General features: G+C 47.3%; 1 protein-coding gene across 1 annotated transcript in view; it reads right to left on the bottom strand.

The window, feature by feature from the left end:
• NELFA (negative elongation factor complex member A) overlaps positions 1–26,162 on the bottom strand; it is a 213,899-nt gene that overhangs the window by 55,994 nt on the left and 131,743 nt on the right. The window contains exons 5-9 of the mRNA XM_086964207.1: positions 19,521–19,651; positions 19,121–19,190; positions 18,712–18,800; positions 5,582–5,693; positions 213–475 (exon numbers count right to left, since the gene is read on the bottom strand). Coding sequence (XP_086820333.1) covers positions 213–475; positions 5,582–5,693; positions 18,712–18,800; positions 19,121–19,190; positions 19,521–19,651 — 665 coding nt within the window. The remainder of the gene's footprint in view (positions 1–212; positions 476–5,581; positions 5,694–18,711; positions 18,801–19,120; positions 19,191–19,520; positions 19,652–26,162) is intronic.

The following is a 26,162-nucleotide window of genomic DNA, read 5'->3' as shown; positions in this document are numbered from 1 at the left end:
ATTCAGTTGGTACAACACAAAGGCCCCTTCCCAATAATAAACGGATCTCAAATGAAAAATGAATCGATCACATGATTTCTGCAGACTGTGGGCCAATAAAATATTCTACACAGTACTCAAACCTTTGAATGTAGGTCAAAATAGTTTCTTCTATTTCAAAACGTATACTAACCTGAAAGGAAAGAAAATAAGTAGTATTATCTTGACCTTACCGTGAGGGAAAGGCTTTTCTTGGGTTGTGGTTGAGTCTGAGCTGGTTGGGCTACTTGTGGTGCTGGTGCTGCAGGTGCTGTGACTGGAGGAGTTGTAGGTGTTAATGGTGATGTAGGTGTAACAGCAGAAGCAGATGTTGGAGGATTTGAGTTGCTGTTATACATTGGCGTTCTTTGCTTAAACTGAGTAGGCAGAGTAGTATTTGCAGCAGTAGGATCTTCAGACTGCCTATTAGCTTGTAACGCCTCCCGCAATGATCCCGCTGTGGACAAAGTTAAAGTAAAACTTGGTTTAATAATGAAAACAAAACTAAGTCCGCAACATAGTAACCACAAAATGGAAAAAACTACTTGCACTCTAAAACTCCTGTTCGTATACAGTAGTGCGGGTGAGAAGATTTATGGAGTGTGACTGAAAATTAAGGTGCAGCACAGAGTAAATATAGTGATTATGAAGCTTCAATGCCTTGGTAAGATGGTGGCTCATACATGCAAAAAACAGCTACAGTGTAATACTGAGAGGGTTGTAGGATCTCTGCAGGCCTCTGTCAGTTTTGGAGCACTCTACGGTTATCACGGATGGGTAGAGTTGCAGTCATCAGCGTAGTATTTTTGCCTTTATGCCTGTGCCTGGTTCAAAATTCATTGTGTCCCCCTACGTGTGGGGGTGTACCATCAGTTGAATTCCTTGCTCATCTCGCTCATCTGGACAGGTAAAAGGCCTAGAGTAGGGCACCCAACGTGGATGAGGGGGTATAAAAACAGTGGACTTTGTATGCTCTCGACTTAATTTTTTCTAATCTCCCTGGTATCAGAGTTAACCCTTCCCTTCCCCTCACCTGGTCCGACCATTACCTTCTCCCGTTCGATATCATGTTTCCTCCTGCACCGAGTCCGGTGGCACTTGGTAGGGACTACGGGAGAAAACGGCATAAAGTCACCTGCACTGCCTTAGATCCTGTTTTCTCGTACCCTTCGGACCCACTAACCGACGACATTGATGCAAGCGTGGCCCAGTTCAACTCAGCCCTATTGCTTGCCATTGAGGCCACTGCCAGTCTCCTCTGCGAGATCCCGCCCTTCCGCCCCGTGGTTTTCTCCAGCCTTGCGTGAGGAAAAAAGCAGCTGTAAAAAATTAGAACGCAGATGGCGACTCTCCTATGATCCAGAAGCAAAAAGTATTTACAAATCTGCTTTAAAGAATTTTATCAAACTAAAAAAGACCACAATGAGAGATTTTTGCCTTACAAATTAAAAACGCAGAGAACTCTGCAAAAACTCTTTTTAATATTGTAAAGGACTTTGTCAAGCCTCTTGCTACGAGACAAAATTGAGTAAATCACTTCCTCCTTTCCGTCTGCCCTAACACCTGTTCGATCCCCTCCTATTGCTAAAAACAAGGATTACACTACACCGTCATTGGTAGCTTTTAAGGATCTCACTACTGAGTCTGCATTTAAGTTGCTCACTCAGTGTAAATCTGGTTACCCTTTAGACCTGGTCCCGCCCAAGGTCATGGGTAGCCTAGCTCCCCTTCTGATCGAACCACTCATTTCTATCTGGAACTCCTCATTACATTTGGGCCAATTTCCAACGGCTTGGAAGGAGGCTATGCTAGTCCCCATCCTGAAGAAGATGGACGCGGATCCGGCGCAATTTTGTAACTACCGCCCCATCTCCCTCCTCCCTAAACCAGCGAAGGTCTTGGAAAAGGCCGTACAGCTACAACTTGCGGACTATCTGGAGACCAATTCTCTGCTACACGATTCCCAGTCGGGTTTCAGTACTGAGACGGCGCGCTCCTGGAGGTCTCTGAGACTATTCGAGAGTGTGTGGATAGGGGCGAGGAGGCCATGCTGGTCCTCCTCGACCTATCCGCTGCTTTCGATACGGTGTCCCATGAGATACTATTGGATCGCTTAAAGCAGATTGGATTAGGTGGCTCCGCTTTGTCTTGGATCAGTTCCTTTCTTAAAGGACGAACGCAGAGGGTTCTCCTTAAACCATTTGAATCGGAGAGTAAACCCCTTGTCTGTGGAGTTCCTCAGGGCTCTGCGTTGAGCCCACTGTTTTTCAATGTGTATTTGGCCCCTTTGGCTAAGGTGGTGGAGTCTTGGGGAGTCAGAGTGATCTCTTATGCTGATGATACACAGCTAGTGTTTTCTTTAAGAGATCACTCTGACTCCAGTTTCGCCAGCTTCTGCCACTGTCTTGGCGAAATATGCTCCTGGATGACTTCTAACCATCTTAGGCTCAACACCGATAAGACGGAGGTCTTATTTTTTTAATCAAAAAACCACTATACCTTCAACTTTGTGGTGGCTGACCGTGCTCAATCCTCCTCCCATCCCGGTCCAAACTGTTCGCTATTTGGGCTTTCAATTTGATGATGCCCTCTCTTGTAAAACCCAAATAAACAAGGTTACTGCAGCCTGTTTTGGGAAACTGCGCATGATGAGAAAGACCTTCCCACATCTTCCCGTGGATGCCCGCAGAACGGTCACGCACGCCCTAATAACATCACACCTGGATTATGCCAACAGTCTACGCCTGGGCCCCTCTGTATCAAATTGAACGTCTGCAGATCGTTCAGAACACGGCGGCGAGGCTGATTGGCAATATCCCCTACCGTCAGTCGGTCGCATCCTACCGTAAAGAGTTACATTGGCTCTCCATCTCCAGACGCATCCAGTTTAAGATGCTGACTCTTGCTTTTCGGGCCCTTAATGGGTCAGGCCCGGGATACTTGCGAAAGAGACTTGTACTCCCCCAATCGGTCAGATCCCTGCGGTCTAACAATCTACGTCTTATCACAGTCCCTCGGTTCCGCCGCTCCAGAATGGGCGGTAGAGCTTTTACAGTTATGACGGCCAAACTCTGGAACTACCTCCCTCTAGACCTTAGGTTCACTCCGTCTGAATCCCTTTTTCGTAGCCGATTGAAGACCTGGCTATTCTCTACCGCATAATTGTTCCTTTCCTAGTCTGCAGTCTACAGCGCCGGGACACCCCCGTCGGGGGTAGCCGTGCGCTTTACAAGCTTCATAAATAAATAAATAAATAAATAAATAAATAATAAATATGCTGAATGTGGATTATTATTATGCCTCTCACATCCAGCACGCGGAAAAATCGATGTATGAGGAGGGTAATTGGGAGAAGTATCTCCTAGCAGGGTTGGTGGAGGGGAACGAGCTCCCTGCATAGCCGATTGTGGGTACTGGGGTGTTCCGTGATGTGCCCTATGTGGTGAGATACAGCAGCGATGTGGCACAGGGTGGTGATGATTAAGAGGGCTCCTTTTAATCGGGAACTGCCAATATGGATCTTGGCTCCATTTCGCCAGAATGAAGAGACTGTCTTACTACTCTTGGCGTGCTGGTGGCTGCAAGTTAGTAAAGGATCTGTATCCAATGAGGCTTTTATGTCATTTGAGGAAGCTAAGGATCAGTTTCCCTTACGCCAGAGGCACTTCCACATTATGCGGTGTGTCTCACAAAGTGATGGTTCTTTGGTAGTCCTATTTTAAGGCTTCAGCTGCCTCTGCTACATTGGTTGTGATATTGATGCTGGGGTGACTCCTCATTTCATTACTTTATAAGGCACTGCAGGCAGATACAATTAGGGGGCCATTAGAGGGTGCAGAACACTCTGGAGGTAGATCTGGGGACATCTATTTCAGATGTGAACTGGGCTTGTACGTGTGATTTATTCAAGACCGTGTATAGTAACGCCTGGTTCAAATTAATTCACAGTAACTTCATGCATCGCACCTATGGAACTCCTGTGGGCCTGAATAAAATTAATCCTGGGCACGCCTCTAAGTGTCCCCATTGTGCAGCAGGGGAGGCAGATTTAACGCATTTAGTATGTGGATGCTGTCAGGAGAGGGTCTTCTGGGAATGGGTACCTGCATGGTTTAACCAGACTGCCGCCCTGACCTGTGAGCTCATGCCTCAGCTGTGCTTGCTGGGTCATTCAGTCTTCACCCATAAAATGACAATCCGGCTCATGCAACTGGCACTTGTGCTGGCGAGGAGACGAGTCGCAATCACTTGGATGGGGTTAGGGCTCCATAGGAGTAGCTTTGGGTTAGAGACGTCTCAGAATGGGTACTGGCAGAGGAAACACATGCGTAGCGTCAGATCTGATGTCAGACTTCGGGTTTGCTCTGTCAAACGTTTTCGGACAAGAGGAGAGGCGGGGATGATCCCAGGGGTAGTAAAAGGTAAACACAATGGTGGGGGGATAAGGCTGTGTCTAGGTGTTAAGAACTGAATGTATTTGCTTTGTGAAGTATACTATAATATTGGAATGCGTCTTGTCTCCCCCAATATATCTTGTTGCTGTAATGTGGGCATTGTACTCTGCCTTAGGTTGCTGATTTGTTGCTAGTGGTCATGGGTTTACAAAATGACACACACACACACACAACTGCAACCCGGCTCCAGGAACCAGAACAGATGACCAAACGAATCCTCAATAAGGCAAGATGTAATTTTTATTTAAGGCAAACTGAACAGCAAAAAACTATATATATAGTGATTAGGAGATGATTTGCAAGAAAAACATCTGAGCAGGAGGATGGGTTCATGCAAATCTACAGCCCGAAATGCTACAAACTGAGTAAGTAGCATTTTACACTCATAGCATGTGTGGCTGTAAAAACACATGCTTCGCATTCTCTGTATAGCAACATACCCCAAGGAGCAGTTGCTAGTATTCATAGGATCTAGATGTATCAACGTTCTTAAAACTAGAGATTGCTGACAGACCAAGATGTCCACAGTTTTTTGTAAATATGTGCGAGGTTAAGCAGGTGGCCGCTTTGCAAATATAGGCTAAGGGGATGTTACGTAAGAAGGCGAAAGTAACCACCTTTTTTGAGTGCAGTGCACCCTAGGAGTGCCGTGATGGGCCCTCTTTGCCTTGAGGTTTCCAGTCTGAATGTATTAGATAATCTACCTGGCTCTGCCACCTTGTGAGGTTTAGTAAAGGAGATAGAGCTGGTGTGATCTGAATGATTTGGTCTAGTCTACGAAGGGCATTAGGGACCTCTTGCGTGCAATGTTCTTTCTACCAAAGAATCGACAACTAAGCTCTATAGTTTGTTTGCAATGAAAGGGCAACCCTAGTTTAGACAGAACTTCGGGTTAGTTCTAAGAACAGCCCTATTCCCAACGACCTGAATGAAAGGCTTCTAAATGGCAAGTGCTTGCAGCTCACAGGAGTACTGTGGTGAACTGATAGCCAGAAGGCAGCCACGTTCCACAAAAGCAACTGCAGAGGGCATAAGTGCATGGACTCAAACTGGACTTAATTTGAAGATTACATGCCAACCTAAGTAACAATGCATAATTTTCCATTTACCTTGCTGTGACTCAGAACTTGGAATATAAGATGAAGATGGCACCACACTGGGGGTTGCTGGTAAGTAACTGGTTGAGGGAAGAGCTGTTTCGTTGTTTAAGGAACCAAATTTCTGTAAAGAGTGAAAACATTTAGGTTTTGAAGACACCAAATGCATCGGTATACAACAGATATCAAGCTAAATTAAAAACAATATGCAGTATTTAAAGATAAATGGCGGAAAAAATCAATCTGAGGATGGAGAAGATGCCCATGCGTACTGTAGTCCAGAAGAGGAGTTGCCTATCTCGTGATACTTCAAAGACTCTTCCAGGACAACAAACTGCAATCATCCAGACTCAACACTAGGCCAATCTATGCACAGATATGAATTCAGCAGCCCACATGCCTCGAACCTTTGAATATGGCGGTACACGTGGAATTGGGAGTCTCCTACCTCAGTGATACCCTTGCTCTGTGTCCCTTGATTTTCTGGTTAACGTGTGGGTTAAATGAAGATCTAATCCTCACTCTTTGATATTAAGCGAGTGCCTGTCCTTAGATAATGCGGTTCGTATCCCCTGGCTTAATTATATAAAAAGAGGATTTGAATGGATTGGGCGGGGAGTTTTATTTTTTTAAGCCAGATGTTATTGTACAAAAGGACGTGGAATTAACCAAGTCAGTCTTTTTGTGTAGAAGGCAAGCAGATCGGGATGCTGAAGAGGCACGGAAACAGAGTGTTCAGGCATACCTATTGCTCAAATCGACCCCACTGTCTGAACCATACCTTATGGCAGTGGTTCCCAAACATTTTTTACCTGTGGCTCCCTGGACCTAATTGGCAGTTGGCCGTGGCTCCCACTTCCAGTTTTCTCCCCAAAATTAATTGGGATGAAGGAATGTAAAAAAAGACAAGCCCAAGAATGCACTATTAACAGCTAAAAAAAGAGCCAAAGAGCAGCTATATGTGTGCCTGTTCTGTGCATTAAAGGAAGCTTGCATTGGTGCAACCTCTGCTGTATCTGTTTTACGGTCAGTTAATGACACTTTGGGAAACTTTCAATTAGGAAAAAGCCTGCTAAATGCATGTTCTATTGATTCCCTCATCTGTTTCGGTCTTCTCCTGCTTTGCTTCACTTCCCCGTTTGATTCTTTCACATTTTGTTTTACCCAGTGTATTCCTTCTTCCACCTGCTGCTTGCCCTAGTTTTCTCAGACAAAGTCTTTGTGTCACTTTTAGTTTCCTGCATGTCTCATCCCTCTGCCGCACTCCTCTTCCCAGAAATAAAACACATGTGGCCCACTCTGGGGTGATTTAACAATCTCTCCGATGCCCAGTTTGCTGCAGTCTGAGCTGAACTTACAGCGCTGCGATGTAAATGTAAATTTAAATTGATACTTGTATAGCGCACTACTCACCCGCAAGGGTCTCAAGGCGCTTGTACTAATACCGCTGTGGAACCCACCCTGCTTTCCTTGTGAGGCGTCCACTCATGGGCACCCCCAAGGTGGAGGCCAGGCATCCTTAGCGTTGTGGGGGCCGTTGTGGAGATTAAGCAAGCTATTGCCCAGAGTTGCAGAGTGGGACTCCATGATTGGAATAGGCACCGAGGCGAGAATTATCAGGTCCGTGGAATTTTTGAGCCCAAGACCCGCCGAAGCGGGGATTGAACCCTGGTCCCGGGCTAGACCTCTGCATCAGGGTCTGCCGCTCTAACCATTGAGCCACACTTCTCCAACGTCTCGTCGAAGGTAGAAAGGAAGCGCTATCTAGTGTAAGAAATAGGGTAGTACCAGTTCCAGATAAGGTACTGATACTCATTTAATTTGGGAGGTCTCTTGTACCATACCTGCACCAAGAAGGTGTTGCAGTATAAGACTGCCACAAGAGAATTGCTACTTTTTGCAACTATTTTAATACAAGCATTTACAATGCAATGGTTTCGCCTTTGGAAAAGTTAGAGCTATTGGCATTGTAAATGACAAAATTTGTATTTATGTGTTGGTTTTGAAAACAGATAAATAAATGGCATTGTCATTTACATTGCCATTAGCCTCTGCAGTGTCACTCTGCAGTGTCACTCCCTAGTCACGTCGCACTCCCTAGTCACGTCGCACTCCCTAGTCACGTCGCACTCCCTAGCACTCCGCAGTCACTCCGCAGTCACTCCGCAGTCACTCCGCAGTCACTCCGCAGTCACTCCGCAGTCACTCCGCAGTCACTCTGCAGTCACTCTGCAGTCCCTAGCACTGCCTAGTCTCTCTGCACTCCCTAGCACTGCCTAGTCACTCTGCACTCCCTAGTCACTCTTCACTCACTACTCTGCGGGTGACATTGCTCGCCATGTCGGCCGCGTCAAAGTGGTGACAGTGGTCGCCATGCAACCCATGTCACAGCGGTGGGTGACAGTGCTCGCCTTGGTGGTATTCCTCACCAGAGAGTTCCTTCCCGGCCGTTGCAGAACGAGGCGTGCGACTACCTATGAGATGCATGGGAACACTGTTGGAAAAGGAATAGGGTATTGAGTGGGGGTAGGGTTAAGCTTTAAAAATACCTGCCTGGTACACCTAACACTTTAATCTGGCTAGCAGCCAGTATGATTAAAAACAGGAAAAATTAGGAAGTCCCAGGGCTCTAGTAACTCCTACTTCCTCTTAGGATCAACATATTTCTGCCACTTGTGTTCCCAAATGCTCAATCCACACTTATTCCATAATGCTGACGTAACTGATGAATTTAACATACGTCAAGCACACCTAAACACCTATTGAGTGTTCATAAATTGCTATATATAACAGCATTTAAAAGTGCTCCATTGGTAATTGGCAAACAGCGTACCTTTAGTCACACAGACTCCAACGTTCCCACCTGGCCTGCTTACCGAAAATACCTCCGTCCATGCCTGCATCAGGAGTGAACTCTATGATGAAGCATGCCACTACGGGGTACCCCTGGTGGGTGAGAGTTCTTTAAAGCAAAAGTATTCTTTTCTACTTAGGCCAATGGACGGGTTGTTAGATTGATCCAATCAAGTTGGGCTCTATAGATTTTTAAAGTTTTGTATCAGAGGAGGGTTAGCCTATGCTCTATAGCACCTCTTTACTGCTCATAATTTGTTTATGGACCCCTTCAATGATACCAGCAACTGACGCCACAGTCCAGCAGTCTTCCACTCTCTAATATATTACCTAACACTCAGTGGTTAAAGACTGTAATCGTGGTTGTAATCAGTAAAGGTTAATTATGGAGTCCGCCTACTTTACATTGGCGACTAGCGGACTTACTCCGTGTGTTGTGGGTGACCTGCGCAGCGGTTTAGCTGCAAGTATTTGTTGATGCACAGCAGTGATCTTCCATTCTGCCAGTAGCCAACTTGTCCGTGTTTGTGCTTACTTGGCATGCCTAGATTTTCTTTCTTGCCTGCTCTGGAGTTTGGCAATTGCCCAGGAATGGTGTCTTCGTAGGATTTTGCATGCTGAAGATGAGGGAGCACCAACGCAGCAGCTCGTGAGGGAATGCGCATGCCTTAGTTCTTAAGAGCTGTGTGCGGAGTTTGCAAGTTCCCATTGACTGAGTGCGCATTGAAGCAACACATGTAGGACATCAGGCCATGCTGCAAAAAGGTCCTGTGGTGGTACTTCACAACAGCACTGTCTTAATTGCACTCTTGTCTTATTTTCTGGTCTCTCCAGTTTGTTTTTTGATCAGCCGCTTCCTGCTTCTGGGTGACAACAGCGTCACGCGCCAACAGGACGTCAGTGTAATAAAACTAGAAAGAGGACTTCCGAGCGGTGACGGTGAATCACTGCGTTCTTGTCTTTCACCACCACGGATAGTTTAAAACCTCCTACTGTAGGCAGGTATCTCGTAATATGCCGGTATCACGGAATGTAACTTAGCCTGTAAAACGAGTGTGTGACGAACTGTGTAGTAAATTACATTAGTTTCATGACGCTACTCAACAAGCCAGGGTTCTACAGCGGGAGGGGGGACGGGCTCACGGACAACGGGAGGGGGTGCGGGAACGGAGAGCGGGACATCGCGCAACCCACCCCTGAAAACGACACTTCCGAAATGGCGAAAACAAAGCATTAAAAAAAAAAAAAACACCGCAGCATGACGATCGCAAAGGGGCGGGATGAGTAAAAATCGCGGTAACGCCCACGAATCTGCTCCGGCCATGACGGACAGATCGCTCTTCCAAAGGCTAGCCTCCATTTATGGAGCTAGCCAATGAAAGAGAAGGCGGGACAAAGTGCACATACTGTAAAACATAAGATTTCGCCTGCGCGACGCTGCTGCGCAGCGGACACCAGGCAAAACCTAATAAATGAATGTGCATGCAATATGTTAATCTGTTATGCTAACATTAAAGACCAATAACTATATATTGACATGAGCAGCACAATCTCTCTGAATAATGTATTGAACAACACAGCTAATAAGAGAAACAGCTTCAAGCATCACAGAATTTTAAGATATAAAATAGAGACTTGAAGTTTAGCCTTTCTTAAGCAATGAAGAAGGAATAGAAAATAATTTTCTTTGACTGAAGAAGATTTGCACAGAGGAGCAGTCTCGTTTTGGAGCTGGTGACTACAGTCTCCTATAGTCACTAATATGGAGAAATACACAGAGTGAAGAATGAGAAGCTGACCGGTTATTTCAGTTTTATTACATGCTTCCTGTCCGGCCTTGGCAGAGGATCAGGCTGGGCAATTAATCATGGCTGCAATACGGCCCCCTATTTCCACAGCGAGTTTGCCCACTGGAATTTCTGGCTTATGAAATACAGTGCTCGTTTCTTCACATAAACAAAGTGCGAGAACAACAGCCAGCATAAATAACTAAAGAGCTGTGTGAAGATGTATCTATCAGTTTTTGAAATCTCTCTTCACTGGAAATGTCACGAATCTGTGTTTATCCCCTCACATAACTCTTGTTCCCCAGGAAGCTTTACTGCACCAGAAATGTCATACATATGCACCTGTTTGCCTTATTTGCTCTGCGAGCCGCCCTGTTCATTAAGGATGCTTGCCTGTATGGCGAGACTCCAGACCACTGCACATTGTCTAACAGTCACCGTTTATTTTTGTCCCTTTAAACTCGACATGTCAAAATAAATAGAGTCAATGAGAGAGCAGTGTCACTGTCAGCCCTCTCACCAACTTGTAGTGAAGAGGGTGCCCATAAGCGCGGCAGAACAATGGCAGGAATAACGCTAGTCAATCATAGCTGTGAATGTTGAAGCTACATGAAAGCACGTACGCGCGTTTGGTGGCAGTGCACGCCTGGGCTAAACCACGTTCCCGGATAATGAAGGAGGCATTTGTAAGTTCACGCTGTTTTTTGCTCTGACTGGAATAACCTCACTTGCAGCTTTCAGGATGAAAGGTAGGGTGTAAAAAGACACACACTTTTTTACGGGCTCACATTCTCAACAGCAGGATTCCAAGCTTCCTCAGCACACGGCCTCGTGGTATCTTTCCCACATTGTGCGCGGCGCCCCTGGCTGCTATTAACGGCGCACTGGGGCGCCGCGGCGCACAATTTGGGAACCACAGCCTTATGGGGTCCTTGACGCCACATGAAAAATGTATTTCAACCAGGTTCTGGATGAATCTCTTCCATCTTCTGTTAGCAAGACCCAAGGGGGCTTCCAGAGGTCAAGTGCTAGCTTCCTGTGGCTGCGATGGAAATTCTCCTCAGGACTTGCTGCACTTTGTTCTTTTGTAAACTGTATGAAGTCCCCAGGAGGCATTTTTTTGTTCCTTTTAAAGAAGTTGAATTTTAAATCAGGTCAGACCTGCACTAATGTATCTCCAATTATTGAAGGATGACTGCATCATTTTTATTGTAGGTTTTTTAAAGGCATCTATGAAATCTAGGCACTTTATGGACATATAGAGGATTTATTTAGACCGGTTTCTAGAGGATTTATTTTGTGATAACGGAGTCTGTGTTTTTAAATTTATGTCACAATTTATTGTTTGTGTGTATTGTATCTGTGTAACCTTTATGGTTTTATTAACAAAACCTGAATAAAGTTTATTGACTTGTGTGCAGCGAGGCCCCCGTAGCTGCCTGACAAATGTCATGCAAGGGAACGCCGCGTCCCAAAGCAGTGGTGGCTGCCGTCGCCCTGGTGGAATGGGCACGCAGCCCAGAGGAGTTTCCTTCTTAGCCAACGAGGAACAGGCTTTGATGTAGAGAACGACCCATCGAGAGATGGTCCGTTTGTGCACCGTCCGACCTTTTTTTGCACCCACGTAGCCAACAAAGAGCTGGTCATCCACCCGGAACTGTTGTGTGCACTTCAGACAGAATGAGAGCGCACGTTTGGGGTCCAGACGGTGAAGCCTCTTCCTCTTTCGAGGGATGCGGACGCGGAAAGAAGGTGGGCAAAGTGATGGTCTGCCCGATGTGAATGGGCGTGACAACCTTTATCTAGAAAGAAGGACGGGTCCTTAAAACAACCGAGTCCGGATGAACAGAAAGTAAAGGAGGTTTAGAAGAAAGAGCCTGGAGCTCACCAACTCTTCTGGCAGAGGAGATAACTACCAGAAAAGCCGTCTCTAGAGTAAGAAAACACAAGGGACAGTTATGAAGGGGCTCAAAGGGAGCGCACATCAGATATGTCAAGACAAGGTTTGAGTCCCATTGAGGCATTATGAATGGCACGGGAGGAAACGTGTGCGTAATACCTTTCAGGAAATGATTAACAGCCTGGGACTTAAGAAGAACAGGCTGATCAGGAAGCCGCAGAAAGGCGGAGATGGCAGAAAAATAAACCCTTGATAGTGCCCAGAGCAGAGCCCTGCTGGGCCAAGGACAGAAGAACCTTGGAAAGAGGGGCAGAAAGGGGATCCACAGATTTATCTGTGCACCATGCCACAAACTTGTTTCACCTGCAGGCGTGTACCGTGGCTCTCCCCACTGCAGAAAGACCTTGCGCCACGTCAGAGTTCAGACGCCATTCGTGATCCACCATGCACCAGCGGCGGAGTTCGTCCGCCCAGGAGTTCAGAGAACCTGCCAGGTGTAGAACCACCAAGGTAATGCCTTGATGTTCCGGCCATGTCCAGAGGTGCAGAGCCTCCTGACATAGGGTCTACGACCCCACCCCGCCCTGTTTGTTGCAGTACCACATGGTGGTGGTGTCCGTGAACACGTGCACCACACTCCCCTGGACAGAGGGAAGGAATGCTTTCAGTGCAAGCCAGATCGCCCGAAGCTCCAAAAGGTTGATATGGAGCTGGGACTCCGCCGAAGACCATAGGCCTCTGATCTCCACCTCTCCCACTGTGTGCTCTGGTTGGGGAAGGGAGAGGGATCGGCCATTGACTCAATCACGATTCGTGAGCCATCACTGGAATTGCTGTGCAGTGCCCTCGGAGATCTGGACGTGATCAGACAGGTTGCCCTGATGCTGTGTCCACTGGAACTTCAGGTCCCACTGCAGAGCCCGAATATGCCATCTGGCATACTTTACCAGCAGGATGCAGGAGGCCATCAGGCCCAGGAGCCGGAGGGTCATCCTGACTAAAACCCGGGATAGAGGCTGAAAGATCAGAATCATAGCCTGAATATCCCGGACTTGCTGCTCAGGAGATAGACCCGAAACTGCATAGAATCTAGAACCGCTCCGATGAAGGGGAGCTTCTGAGAGGGACTCAAGTGCGACTTCGGCACATTGATGGAAAACTCCAGCAAGTGCAGGAGGTCGGCCGTAGTCTGAAGGTGGGTGACGACTGCCTGGGGCGAGCCCGCCTTTCGTCGAGGTAGGGGAAGACTGACACCCTGACCTGCACAGATAAGCTGCGACCACCGCCATAACTTTCGTGAACACAGCATTGGTAAGGCCGAAGGGGAGCACAGCAAACTGAAAATGCTCATGGCCTACCGTGAACTGCAGGTAACGCCGGTGGGCCGGCAGGCCGGCAGGACTGGAATGTGAAAATATGGGTCCTGCAAGTCGAACGCTAGCATCCAGTCTCCAGGGTCGAGGGCAACCAAGACCTGAGCCAGAGTCAACACCTTGAACTTCTCCTCTTGACGTCCCTGAGGTTCAAGATGGGCCGCAAGCCCCCATTGTCCTTCTTGGGGACCAGACAGTTGTGAGAATTACCACCACGTCCTACTTCTGGCCCAGGAACGCGTTCAATGGCTCCCTTGGCCAAGAGGGACGTGACTTCCTGTTCGAGAAGTGCAAAGTGATCCCCCGACATACGGTGGAACTGAGGAGGCATGGGGGGGGGGGGTGGGAGAGGGGGGAGAAAGAGGGTAGACTCGAAGGGGAGGGAGTAGACCCTCCAGACGAGCTGCAACACCCACTTGTCAGAAGTGACAGAGCGCCAATGGGGAAGGTGATGGCGAATCCTGCCACCCACTGGCGTGAGATGCGACTCGAAGCGCAGACTAGGAAGGATTCGAGGTAGACGTCGCGGGGGCGGAGGTGGACTGAACCTCACGCCGGCCCCTTGACCCACCGCGGCAGCCGTGCCCACGGCCCAGCTGAGTCTGGTTCTGCGCAGGCTTCTGGCTGAACGAACGGCCAGGGGTGCCTCTGCCACACAAGGAATAAAACGTGGTCGTGGCCCATCGCGTGGTGGAAAGACCCAAGGACTTGGCTGTAGCTTGAGAGTCCTTAAAACGCTCCAGTGCCGTGTCGGCCTTATCACCAAACAGGCAAGTGCCGTCAAAAGGCATGTCCATGAGCAAGCTCTGAACGTCCAGGGAGAACCCAGTGGATCTCAGCCAGGCATGGCGCCGCAACGCCACGGTCCTGGAAACTGCTCTACCAAGGGAGTCCGTGGTGTCCAAGCCACAATGAATGGCAAATCTAGCTGCGTCCTTACCCTCAGCCACACCCTGAGACAGCACAGTCTGGACCTCCTCCGGGCACCGAGGCAACACCTAAGCCAAGGAATCCCACACCGCATGGGAATAGCGGCCCAGAAGGCATGCAGTGTTCACTGACCGCAGTCCTAAGCTGGCCGAAGAGAACAACCGCTTGCCAAACTGCTCCAATCTCCTAAGAGGCCTTATCTGGTGGAGCCGTGGGAAAAGCACTCTGGACGTAGAAGCCTGAATGACCAGACTTTCGGGTGTAGGATGAGTGGTTGCGAAAGGCAGCGTCACCCGGCGCCGGGCGATGACACCTGGCGACGTTCTTATCCACAGGGGACCCCGTGGCGGGCCGTAACCAAGTGCCCAACAAGACTTCGGTGAGGGCATCATTAAAGGACAGCAGCGGCTCCAAAGAAGTGGACGCCGGCTGGAGCACCTCAGTGAGGAGGTTGGTCTTCTGGGTCACTGTGGAGAGATAGAGGTTACGGACCTCAGCAGCCCAACAGAGCACCGAGTATACGAGGCACCTTCCTCCATAGTGGGCGGGGAGAGACAAGCCCCGGATCAGAGGAGACATCTAGGCCCTCAGCCTCCTCCGTCATCCACCCAATCCTGCTCAGAATCACACTGATGAGCAAGCGGGTCCTCAAACCCTTCTCAGTCATCCTCCTCCTCCAGCCCCGAAGGCACAGGCCTCGGCGGCAGGGCAGGAACCGGTGAAGGAATAAACTGCGTCGGCTGGGGCTGAGCCGTCACCGGTTCCCAATTCGGATCCCAGGTGGGGACAAATCCCTCCGGGAACCGGGGCAGAGACGGAACCAGCGGTATCCATTGTGGCGCTGCCAGCGGAACCGAGGGCGGAGCTGGGCGGCATGGGACCTTTTGGCGCAAAGGCCAGAGCCAGGGGTGCAGGATCCTGCAGTGCCAGGGCTGGAGCCGCTGGCGGCGCCGGGGCTGGATCTGCCGAAGGAGTCGACGGACCAGCAGGATCCGGACACGGGACCTGAAGGCGCACCGGCGGGAGCATGAGGCCTAAAAAGGTGGTCCATGGCAGCAAGGAATTCTTGTATTTGTGCAGGAGTCGCCGACGGACCCGGGTAAGGCGGGTAGGCTGCGGGACTCCCAGGCTCCAAAGGAGCCTCGCCTGCATCCGGGGACCGACTGGGGGACGGAGAGCAAAAACGCTTCTTCGACTTCTTTTTGTGCCGTTTCTTACCCGAATCGGAAGGGGAGGAGTGGTGGTGATGACTCCGCGAGCGATCACGGGAATGACACCTGGATCTGGAACGGCACGAGGGCCAAACTTCAAACAACTTCCAGCGCCGTTCCCTCAGGGCCTTAGCCCTACAGTCCAGACAGGACCGGGAGTCATGGTCACGCTCCAGGCAGTAGAGACAGGCGTGATCATCATAAGAACCCACCAGCAGACCCAGGTCAAGCACAATCACTTCACTTTGTTTAAAAAAATATTTACTTTGAGTGCAACAACTTCCAGCACCGGCTGCTGAGAGATGCCTAAAACAATAAGAATTAGAGGGAAGGTGCACTACATGGACAAATCCAGAAGATATAGGTTCTTTGAATGTTTTCAAAGAAACTCAATAAAAAAAGAAGAACAAACAGCGGCACAAAGCCAACGCGTTTCGTTCCCACGTGCCACGGGAACTTCGTCAGGGCTAATAGGTTATAGCAGGGGCTTCTAATGTCGAACCCAAGTACACAGTGCATCCAAAAGTAAAAGTCCAGTGAGGGTCGCACCGGAAGAGCATAGATTGTCCTAATAGGTAGAGGAAAATGTTTTAGGAAGTAGAGGGGAGCGAGGTCGGTGATTCCAAAGGTTTTCAAGTAAGTACTAAATAAGACCACTCCTCAGGGATTCCATATGTTGGAAATTGACAGGAAATCGATATATTCTCGTCACACCCAAGTGTTGAGGTTTCCTTCACAGGAAGGAGACGGACAGTAGTAACAAAAGGTGTAGGTCCCAACTGCTTGAAAGTACGTTCTCCGTATGTTAACCGGTCAGGGCTTCTGTTGAACGAAGCTAATGGGCATAGTGGCGCGAGCTTCCGTCGATGCTGAGGTAAGGAATCTATCACTAACTTGTCTCTTTCAGATCCATACTGCAAGATTTTTTCATCCAGTGCTACTTGCTGATGACACTATTCTATCTTGTATGAATTCAATGTCCATGAGGAGATGCGCCTTTAAAGTGCATCCCTTCTACAGGCACTTCCTCCCTGAGGAGCCAAAGCCTCTGGTCGAAGAAATATATGGGTGGATGTACTTCCAAAGGTTGTGTCTGAAGCTACTGAGGTACGAGAGGACAAGCTTATCGAGAAGAAAACTTCCACACAGAGGACTGAGCCCCCTGTTAGAGGATCCTCATGGCCCATTGACAGACATTTTCTTTTTGCCATGCTCTGCAATAAAGTACTTTGGAAGTAGATGCCAACAGAAGATATGTGACTGCTTATGTGGACTGGCCAGTTTGAGTCTTTGCAGAGCAGAAGCAATGTAACAAGTGAACTAGACACCAAAGGGGAGCAGGACAGACTATTCCCCCACCTCCCCCTCCCAATTTGTTATTCCCATATTAGGAGGCTGAATAATCTCCACTGGCCCTTTTATCACAGTGGTATCATGAAGTAGCTATTTCTCTATGAGGAACATGGTACTTTTTGACAGAATGCCACCACACTTAATGGCATGGAGTTGTAAGACAAAACCTATGCCTTTCCAACACTTACCATCACAAAACCCTTAGAGCCAACACAATGACAAAATGAAAAAAGGCAGCCAAGGTAAGGCTCCTCAGTTTAAAGATAAGTGACTACTTCTGAACAAGTAAAAAACATAATAGAACACAGTGATCTAAAAGAGGCATTCTTAACAGGTAGGAGACAAAATAATCATAACTGGCACAACTCTGTAAAGGGATCACTGCTATACATAGCACAATTATCTTCCTGATTTTACTGTGTATTATGGGATAAAGAAGCAGTTTCATTCCTTAAAAGGAGCAGCATCAAATTCTCACATTAAGTCGATACCAATATGTACAAATTCCTGACTAGTTTTTTGCGTTTGGAGGGGAATTAAATGGTACCTTCGGTCAAACATAGTTTAGAGCTACCTGATCGTTCTAGTTGGCTTTATTAAAAGACAAACACTATAGGGGTGCTTTATTAGAAAAAATGTCAATTCAAAGTTTAAGTTGTTGTGACATCTGGGAAAATTGCCTTCTAAAGGCCTTCACCACAATGCAGGCCTATTGAGCCAAATTCACTACAAGAACTACCGTGTTAAATGAGCGGGCTTTCACATGGTGTCTGTTGTCTAGAAATGTACCTATGGACTCTCAAGGCTGCCCCTCAACAACTGAACTCCTCCAAATCTATGAAAGAACCAATGTAGGGGAAACAATATTTTGGAGAATACAAGGAGGGTCTACTACTTTCAGCACCAATGCTTTCCTGTGAGATACATTGGAAAACTAGATTGCCCAATACATACAGCGTTCTGGCTTCACTGCTGGAGTAGAAACCATTGTCCTATCTTTTTATATGGCATTATCGCCTAACCTGTTTAACAGCAGGGCTAGAAAGCAGCTGGGAAGTTGTGAAGCAGTATGATGGAAATAAAATGTGCTGGAGTCAACTGTCCCATGTTCTGGTAAATATCAAGCAAACATCGAATTTTACTCAATAGAATTTAAAATAAGAGTTTTTTTTATCAATCAATATCCTCTATGTGGTTTTCTATTCGGGGTGGGCGGAACTCCCGAAATGTGACACCATGGAATTCTGGGGAATTACAAAAGAACCTTTGAGATTCTGCAGACAGGTGGAAATAGGCACTGTGCATTGCTTACGCTGTGATTGAGCAGCCCGAGTGCGTTCTGCGCTAAAAAACAAATAAGAGTGATAGGCACATGGCAGATTGCCAGAGCGCAGCAGCTACTAAAATTGATTTCACTGCCGCTCGAGTGGATTTTCTACTCTTGCTGAAGTCTTCTGTCCATGAACAGCTGCGACCGCCTGAGTTGGAAAAATCTCACTGGACGTCTTGCTAGCAACTGAAAATTATGCTAGGAAATGTCAAATCTCACATATTAAGTTACAATTTTGGAGCGTGTACAAGAAAATAAAAATTCTGCCACAGGGCGATTGGTGGTATTTGGCTGGCACTTTGCGTTACAAGAGTAACGAAGGGCACCAAAATTCTGTCACATCAGTGTGCAGGTATTCCAAATAAGCAGAACAAATCATTGTTTTACAACAGGATAAAGCCATACCTGGGTGGAGACAAGGCCAGCAGCATAATCTGGTGTTGGATTTTCAACAACCGTTTCCTCTTTGACAGGTTTTTCCACAACCTCTGGATCTGTTAAAGTGAAAAATGAAGCACCGAGTTAAGTTCTACTTAAAATGCACATTGTTAATTTAGATACACTGATGTATATAGATACACTAGAAACACTTGAATACAGATGAACTGGTAAGTTATGGGGTTTAGCTGAAAATCGGGTGCAAAACTAACAAATGTGTTAAATTACAATCAAGATCCTCTTCAGGAATAGGACTTGCAGTGACAATAAAAGGCAGAATCAATATGCTTTGGAGAAATTATCGGCCATCAATTCCATGCACAGGTTTGACCTTCAGATTTTGTTTTAAGTGGTGGTTAAATGATGATTTACTAACCTAAAGTCTTTCGTCTCCTTTTAGCCTCACGACCAGCACCAACCATATCCAGCTCAGAGATATCGAGCAGCTACAAAGACAAAGGCAGGTACAACAGTTGTAGTACTTAGTCACACTAGAATACAGTAGTTTGTAAATTGCAAGGGTGAGTATTCCATCCAATAGCATACACAAGCAGAAATACTAGTATTTGAACTTCCATTTACTCAAATGGAAAGGCTGAGGGTAAGACATTTTATGGATTGACATTTATCTAGTCATCTTTGTGCACTTGTGCATCCCAAACCACATCACAGAATAAAAATGGAAAAAAGCTAGGAATAGTCAAAGGAGTGTTCATCCATCAATTTGAGGTACCATTTCAAAATACTATAGCCCAGACTAGATCACTAAAATTTACCTTTACGCCTCTTTCTTTCCGCATAGGTGTTCTTGAAGGTGCTACTGGGGTTCGGTTTGCAGCAGGACTGAAAACACTCGGTGTTGTGGGACTCCTAAATGGAGCTTGCTTTGGTATACCTTTGAGAGGTGCTAACAAATACATTAAAAAAATTAAACATTAACAAATAAGCACGGACAACCAAGGAGTTTAAATTTGAAACACCATAATCAGACTGACTTAGGGAAGACTATGTATATATATTTTGCTGCTGCTCACACCCTAAATTTTAATTTTATAAAATGTGCATTTCAAAACATTGTCAAAGTAATTTAATTTTTCCGTGAATGAGAAAGGGACCTGAGCGCCGCTTTCGACACGGTGGACCACTCCATCCTCATCCACAGTCTCAACATGGCAGGAATTTCTGGTACCGCCCTGACCTGGCTCAAGTCCTTTTTAGAATACAGAACCTTCAAGGTGGCCGACTGTTCTGTCAACTCCAGAGTTTTCCCCCTTCAGTGTGGGGTCCCCCAAGGCTCCTCCTTGAGCCCCACACTTTTTAACGTATGCATGTCCCCCCTAGAAGATATCGTGACACCTTTTGGCATAAAGGTAGTCCTGTACGCTGACGACACCCAACTGGTCGTCTCCATAAACCAGTCGACCAAATGTCTGGACAACCTGGCAACTTGCCTCCAGAACATTTCAAAATGGATGTGCGACTCTCGCCTTAAACTTAACGGAGAGAAGTCCGAGATCCTTCTACTTGGCGACCCACGCAAACTTCCCCCCTCTCTCTCATGGCCACCCTGTATGGGGACTCCCACCACTCCCAAAAGGGAAATTAAGAGCCTTGGCATCTGGATGGACCAAGACCTCAACTTTAAAGTCCAAGCAAGAAAAACCGCCGGTACATGCTTCGGCCTTATACAGACAGCACGGAAAATCCTCCCCCTAATTCCCTTCCAGTCCAGAAAACTGCTCATGCAGGGCCTAATTATCTCAGGACTGGACTACGGAAACGCCTTGTACCTAGGCGCCCCAATATCTGTCATCAACAGACTACAATGTGCCCAGAATGCCGCCGAAAGGCTCCTCACTGGGACAAAACCCAGATGCTCTGCCAAACCTGCCCTCAAATCATTACACTGGCTCGCAATTCAAGAAAGGATTACCTTCAAAACCCTCTGTATCTCACACAAAATACTCCATGGCAGAGCCCCCCCCCCATTCTGAGACCTCATCAAACCCCATAAATCCAATAGACAGCTGAGATCAGACACCCTCTCCTTGGCCAGTGTCCCCAGAATAAGAAAAGCACGTTCAGGGGGGACGCCTCTTTTCATTTAATGCCCCTAAGCTATGGAATGCCCTTCCGCTCCCCATCCGAAGGGAAACCAACCTACTGGTCTTCTGTAGGCTACTGAAAACCTGGCTTTTCCCATAAACTTCCCCTTCTCTGGATTAAGTAGGCTGAGTATCAGCGCTGGGACGCCCTTGGGTAGCTACGCGCATATACAAATCTGAATCAAAATCAAATCAAAGGAGTTAGTAGAAGCAAATATTTAAATTGGGTTCTACTACAACCTTCAATAAGAATATTAAATCTCACTACAAAATTTGTTTAGTCGTTGACTTTCAATTATTGCACTAAAATGTGGCCAATGAAATGATTTTCTGTGTTGATTAATTCACTTGATGCTGCCAATTGTTCCTTTTATATTTATTACAGCCATTTATTGTCAAAGCACCAAGACACTATCACTTTACAAGAAACAACACAAATAAAGCAGCAGAAGCTAGAGAAGATACAGCAGTGGGTGATACTTTTAAGAAACGTTATGGAAGATAAGACAGTCATGAGCTTCTTAGAGATCCTCTGTTTAGAGATTAATTAGCATCTTTGTTGCGATTAGAGGATCATCCAAAGCTTGCTGTATTCAGATTTTTGTGTAGAGGGAACACTAGGATGAAAGGTCTGGTCAAACATGTAGCTAATTCTGAAAACAATCCTGATCTACAAATGACCTGTGTCAGGTGATTTAAAAAAAATAATGCAATTTATTGCTACAGTACTCCTCCAGGGTGGAGCACGAGTATTTTAATGCTGCTGAGGTGGATTTCCGGAGACCGGCTAGTAGATTAATATTGCTATATTCTGGAAGAAGGTAAGTGCCTTCAAAACCAAACATTCTGAAATCTGTAGATTGTAGTAATCTGTGATTACAGAAAAGTGCAGATAAAAGGGTGAAGGTTTTTGTAAAGCATCATACTTTTATGGTAATTTCAGAAAACACACTCCTATGTATGTATATATGTGTGTGTGTTAAGAGGCGGTGTGGGAGTGACTAGGTGGATATGTGGGTGTGTAGCTGTATGGATGTGTGAGTAGATGCATGGGTGAGCGACTGATTGTGTGAGTGGTTGTGTGAGTGGTTGGGTACATAAGTGGCACTATGGTAGAGTGAGTGGTTGAGCGAGTACTGGTATGGGTCTGGGTCTGTGAATGGGTATATGTGAGTGGGCATGAGAGGTTGCATGGGGGTGTGAGTGGTTCTGTGGATGCCATCAGTGATGTCACGGACCATGTCACGAGTGATGCAATATGTGAGGTCATAAGCAGTGCATAAGGTATTGGTTGCTTAGCTAACAAACTGCTGAATTTCACTGGTTTTGTACAAGTGAAATCTGAGCCTAACTTGAATGTCCATGTAACCTTTGGTTTTGACTGGGATTTTCTAAGGCTTTTTTAATTATATTTCCCCAACTATAAAGACCCTGTATCCTTTGGGTTTTTTGAGCAAATTTCTATGGTTTTTTAACTAGTAGTTGTGTTTGCAGAGTGGTGGAGAAAGGGGGCAGAGCCTCCTACCAGCTCTCAGGAATCCTGCTGTGTCAGACTTACTGGAGGTAACAAGAGGGCTTCTGGGCCCCCAAGAAACCTCAGCATCCAAGAGGACTTTATCCCCCAGCCAGCAATGCCCCACGAGGCACGTTTGCAGAGTGGTGGAGAAAGGGGGAGTGACCTCCGAAGTCCTCTCAGCACTATCGCCCTGTGCGTCTTACTGGGGGTAACAGGAGGACTTATTGGCCTCCCACAAAGAACCCTCATGAGCCAAGGGGATTCCATCCACCAACCGGCAATACACCAGGAGACGAGTTTGCAGAGTGATGGAGCAAGGGGGTGTGGGCTCCATGGACATCTCAGCAATCCTGCTGTTTGGGACACATTTGAGGTAACAGGAGTACGTGTTTGCCCCCAAGGATCCTCTACAGTCAAGGGGACTTAATTCTCCAACAAATTGTGCACCAGGGGGGCGCATTTGCAAGGTGGTGGTGTAAGGGAGCGGGACTCCATTTTTTCCTTTTTTAAATTTATTTATTAGGGTATGGGGGCAGTGTAGCGCACCCTCCATGGCCGTTTTCAGCCCTGGAGACCTCACCCCCTGGGGCCAGGCCTTTTTTCGATGGGGGGAGGGTGGGATATGCCCTCTCCCCCCCCCCCCCCCCTTTTTCCCTGGCTACCTATAGAGGGTCAGAAACTAGTCTGTGGTGGCAGGATGGATGGTACCAGCCAGCACACTAGAAGACGAGTAGGGTTCAGGGGGCACCTCTAAGTGGGCTATCATAATAAATGAAAATACTGGAATCAGTATGGATTTATTAAAACAAGGTGTTTGATACCAAACACCATAGATTTCAGAGAAGACATTATGTAGCTGGGCAACTCTTAATGACTAGTGCCCAGTACATACCTTAATATGGCTTCCCTGTTCACTTCCAATATCTAGTAATGGAACTAGACATCTTAGGGGCGTATCTGCTCATGCAGATATGTCCTCACATACAAAATAACGCAACCTCCCTCAGGGCTCTACGGCCTGCTGCAGGGGTGAATTGCATATTTTATATGCAGTGACTTTGGCATTGCACACAGTGAGTGTTCTATGTCGTATTTCCCCTCACTGGTTTTCACCATGTCACGCAGGCTGCAATGGCAGGCTGCAATGGCAGTCTGCATGCAGTTTGTAGGGCGGGACTCTTAGAATGCTGCGGCCCTTAGGGACCCTCTTTAGTACCCATGCCCTAGGTACCAGGGGTACCATTTACTATGGACTTACAGGAGTGCTAAAGTGTCTGCCAATTGTAACACAATTAGACCATTATGACCACAGATCCAAGTTCTTTCAATACCTACAGCTCATCACGCGCTCTCACCTTCTATAACAAACTAGTAGGACCTTCCAGACAGCAGCCCACTGGAAGCCAGTTCTGGCTGGAAGACCTGGCTAATCATAAAATATGGGAAGTACTGTAGAGGCATATGCTAAGCAGAACCACCAAAATTCACTTTCCCTCTTTGTCTCGGTTAAGTGTATAAGTATAACTACAAGTAAAAGTAGAAGAGCAATAACAAACCTATGTATCCCGGGGGGGGTCAGGGCGGAGTAGGGATCTTGCCGTCGCACGTCAAAAACACAATGGTTTAGTTTGGGGAGGGTGGGAGGGCCTGTCCTTTATGTCTGTTGGCCTCTTTTCCGGGGTCGTCTGTCTTGTTCATCTAGTTAGTCTTGTTTGAACCGTCTGTTGCTCTTATCTACTCTGACACATCCCTCTATTTCCAAACCTATCCACACCCTGCTCGCTACAGCCACACATAAAAGCAAGTCCACGAGAAAAAGGTATGAGGGGAAAAGGTCCGAAACCAGTGCAAGGAAACTTAAGGAGAGCACATGACCTTCATAAGAAACACTAGCAAAACAAAAGGACTTGTGCAAAACCCCCCATAAGGTGAAGAGGGAGAAGAAACGTGCGCTCAGACACTATAACACTATAAGCCATGACACAGAAGAACACCTCCTCCTTGCTAGCAAACCTAAAAATAGTCTCACTCAACGTGAAGGGACTCAACCACCCGGTCAAGAGGAAAAAGATCCTAGACTACCTAGCTAAGGACAAAGGGGACTGCTACAAGAAACCAAGCTCTCCCTGGAGGACTCCGCAAGAGGCAGGGCAAGATGGATAGGACAGGTAGCCTGCTCACCGGCGATAGGGAAGAAGCGAGGAGTAATCATGCTGATAAAGAAAAAAATCAAAGATCAAAGATCAACAACACGATGAGGCAGGGAGACTAATAACACAACTGAAAAGAGGGAACGAAACCATCCTGGTAGTGAACACATATGCCCCAAATACTGATGACACCGCATACTGGGAAGGAGTCGAGGAGACTGGAAGCAAGCACCCAAAACGATATGACAGTGCTGGCAGGGGACTTTAACCTACCACTAGATTACACCCTGGACAGACAGTCGCAGACCCACGCCCTCCCCCCAGCGTCACACAGCATTCTAAAGAATATATGCAATAGATTTAACCTGAAGGACCCTTGGGAACTACAACATCCTGACACCAGAGACTACACAGTTTACTCCAACCCGCACAACTCATAGGTGGAGGAGGACGGACTGGAGGAAAAACTCTGAACAGGCCTTTCAAGAATTGCTTGACAATCCTAGCGGACCAAAGGGAAGGACCTGAAGACATCCGTCTGAACCCAGAGATGGCTGCCAGATGAACTTTAACAGAAGAATGAGCCAATCCAGATTTAGCCAGTGATAGTATACAAGGCAAGATCTGATGCGGAGCCGAAGTGTAAGGGTGAAGATGTTTGACACCAGAGGCAGAAACTCTTCCATTTTGCCCTATAAGTTCAGTTTGTACTTGGAGCTCGAGCTTGAGACAAGATGTCCCTACACTCTTTGGTGAGGTTCAAATTCTGAAATGTATTCAGGAGCCATGCTGTCAAGTGAAGCGAGCTCGGGTCCGGATGGAATACTTGACCCTGAGACCTAGTCAACAGAGAAGGACCCGGTTGCAGGTGAATTGGATGGTCCTGAGAAAGCAGGAGGAGTTCTGTGTACCAGAACTGTCGGGGCCACGCCGGTGCAATCAAGATCATCTTGCACGGCTCCATCTTGGCTTTCCTGATCAACCTCGGGATTAGAGGTATCAGAGGAAAAGCGTAAAAGAATGCGCAGTACCAGGCAATCGAAAGCGCGTTCCCCAAGGACCCTGGATGGTGATCCCTGCTTGCATAGAATCGGCATTTGGTGTTCTCCGGGGTTGCAAACAGGTCTATGGTCGGGGTCCCCCAGACCGAGAACACCTCCTCCAGAATGGTTTGGTCTAACTCCCATTCGTGACTGATCGATTTCTAACTGCTCAGCGCATCCGCTGTTATATTGAGCGAACCTGCGAGGTGTTCCGCTGTCAGAGCAATATTGTGAAGAATCACCCAATCCCAAATCAGCTGAGCTTCTCTGGAGAGGGTCTGGGATCTCTTCCCGCCCAGCTTGTTGATATAGTGCATGGCCGTTGTGTTGTCCGTCCGGACCAGCACTGAACCATTCTGAATTCGTGGCAAAAATGCCTTCAATGCTTACCGAATGGCTTGGAGTTCTAACAGGTTGATGTGGCGCTTGCGTTGAACTGGATCCCAGTGACCGCTCACGTGCAGCTCTTAAAGCACCGCTCCCCAGCCTTCTAACGAGGCGTCCGTGGTGAGAACCATGGGAGACGGAGGAAGCGTGAATGTTAATCCTTTTGCGATGTTGTCCTTCATCATCCACCAGCCGCATGCTTTCCTCATTGCCGGGG

The sequence above is a fragment of the Lissotriton vulgaris genome, chromosome 3_2 (assembly GCF_964263255.1).
Source record: "Lissotriton vulgaris chromosome 3_2, aLisVul1.2, whole genome shotgun sequence".
Classification (NCBI taxonomy): domain Eukaryota; kingdom Metazoa; phylum Chordata; class Amphibia; order Caudata; family Salamandridae; genus Lissotriton; species Lissotriton vulgaris.
This window is presented reverse-complemented; position numbering and strand designations above follow the sequence as displayed.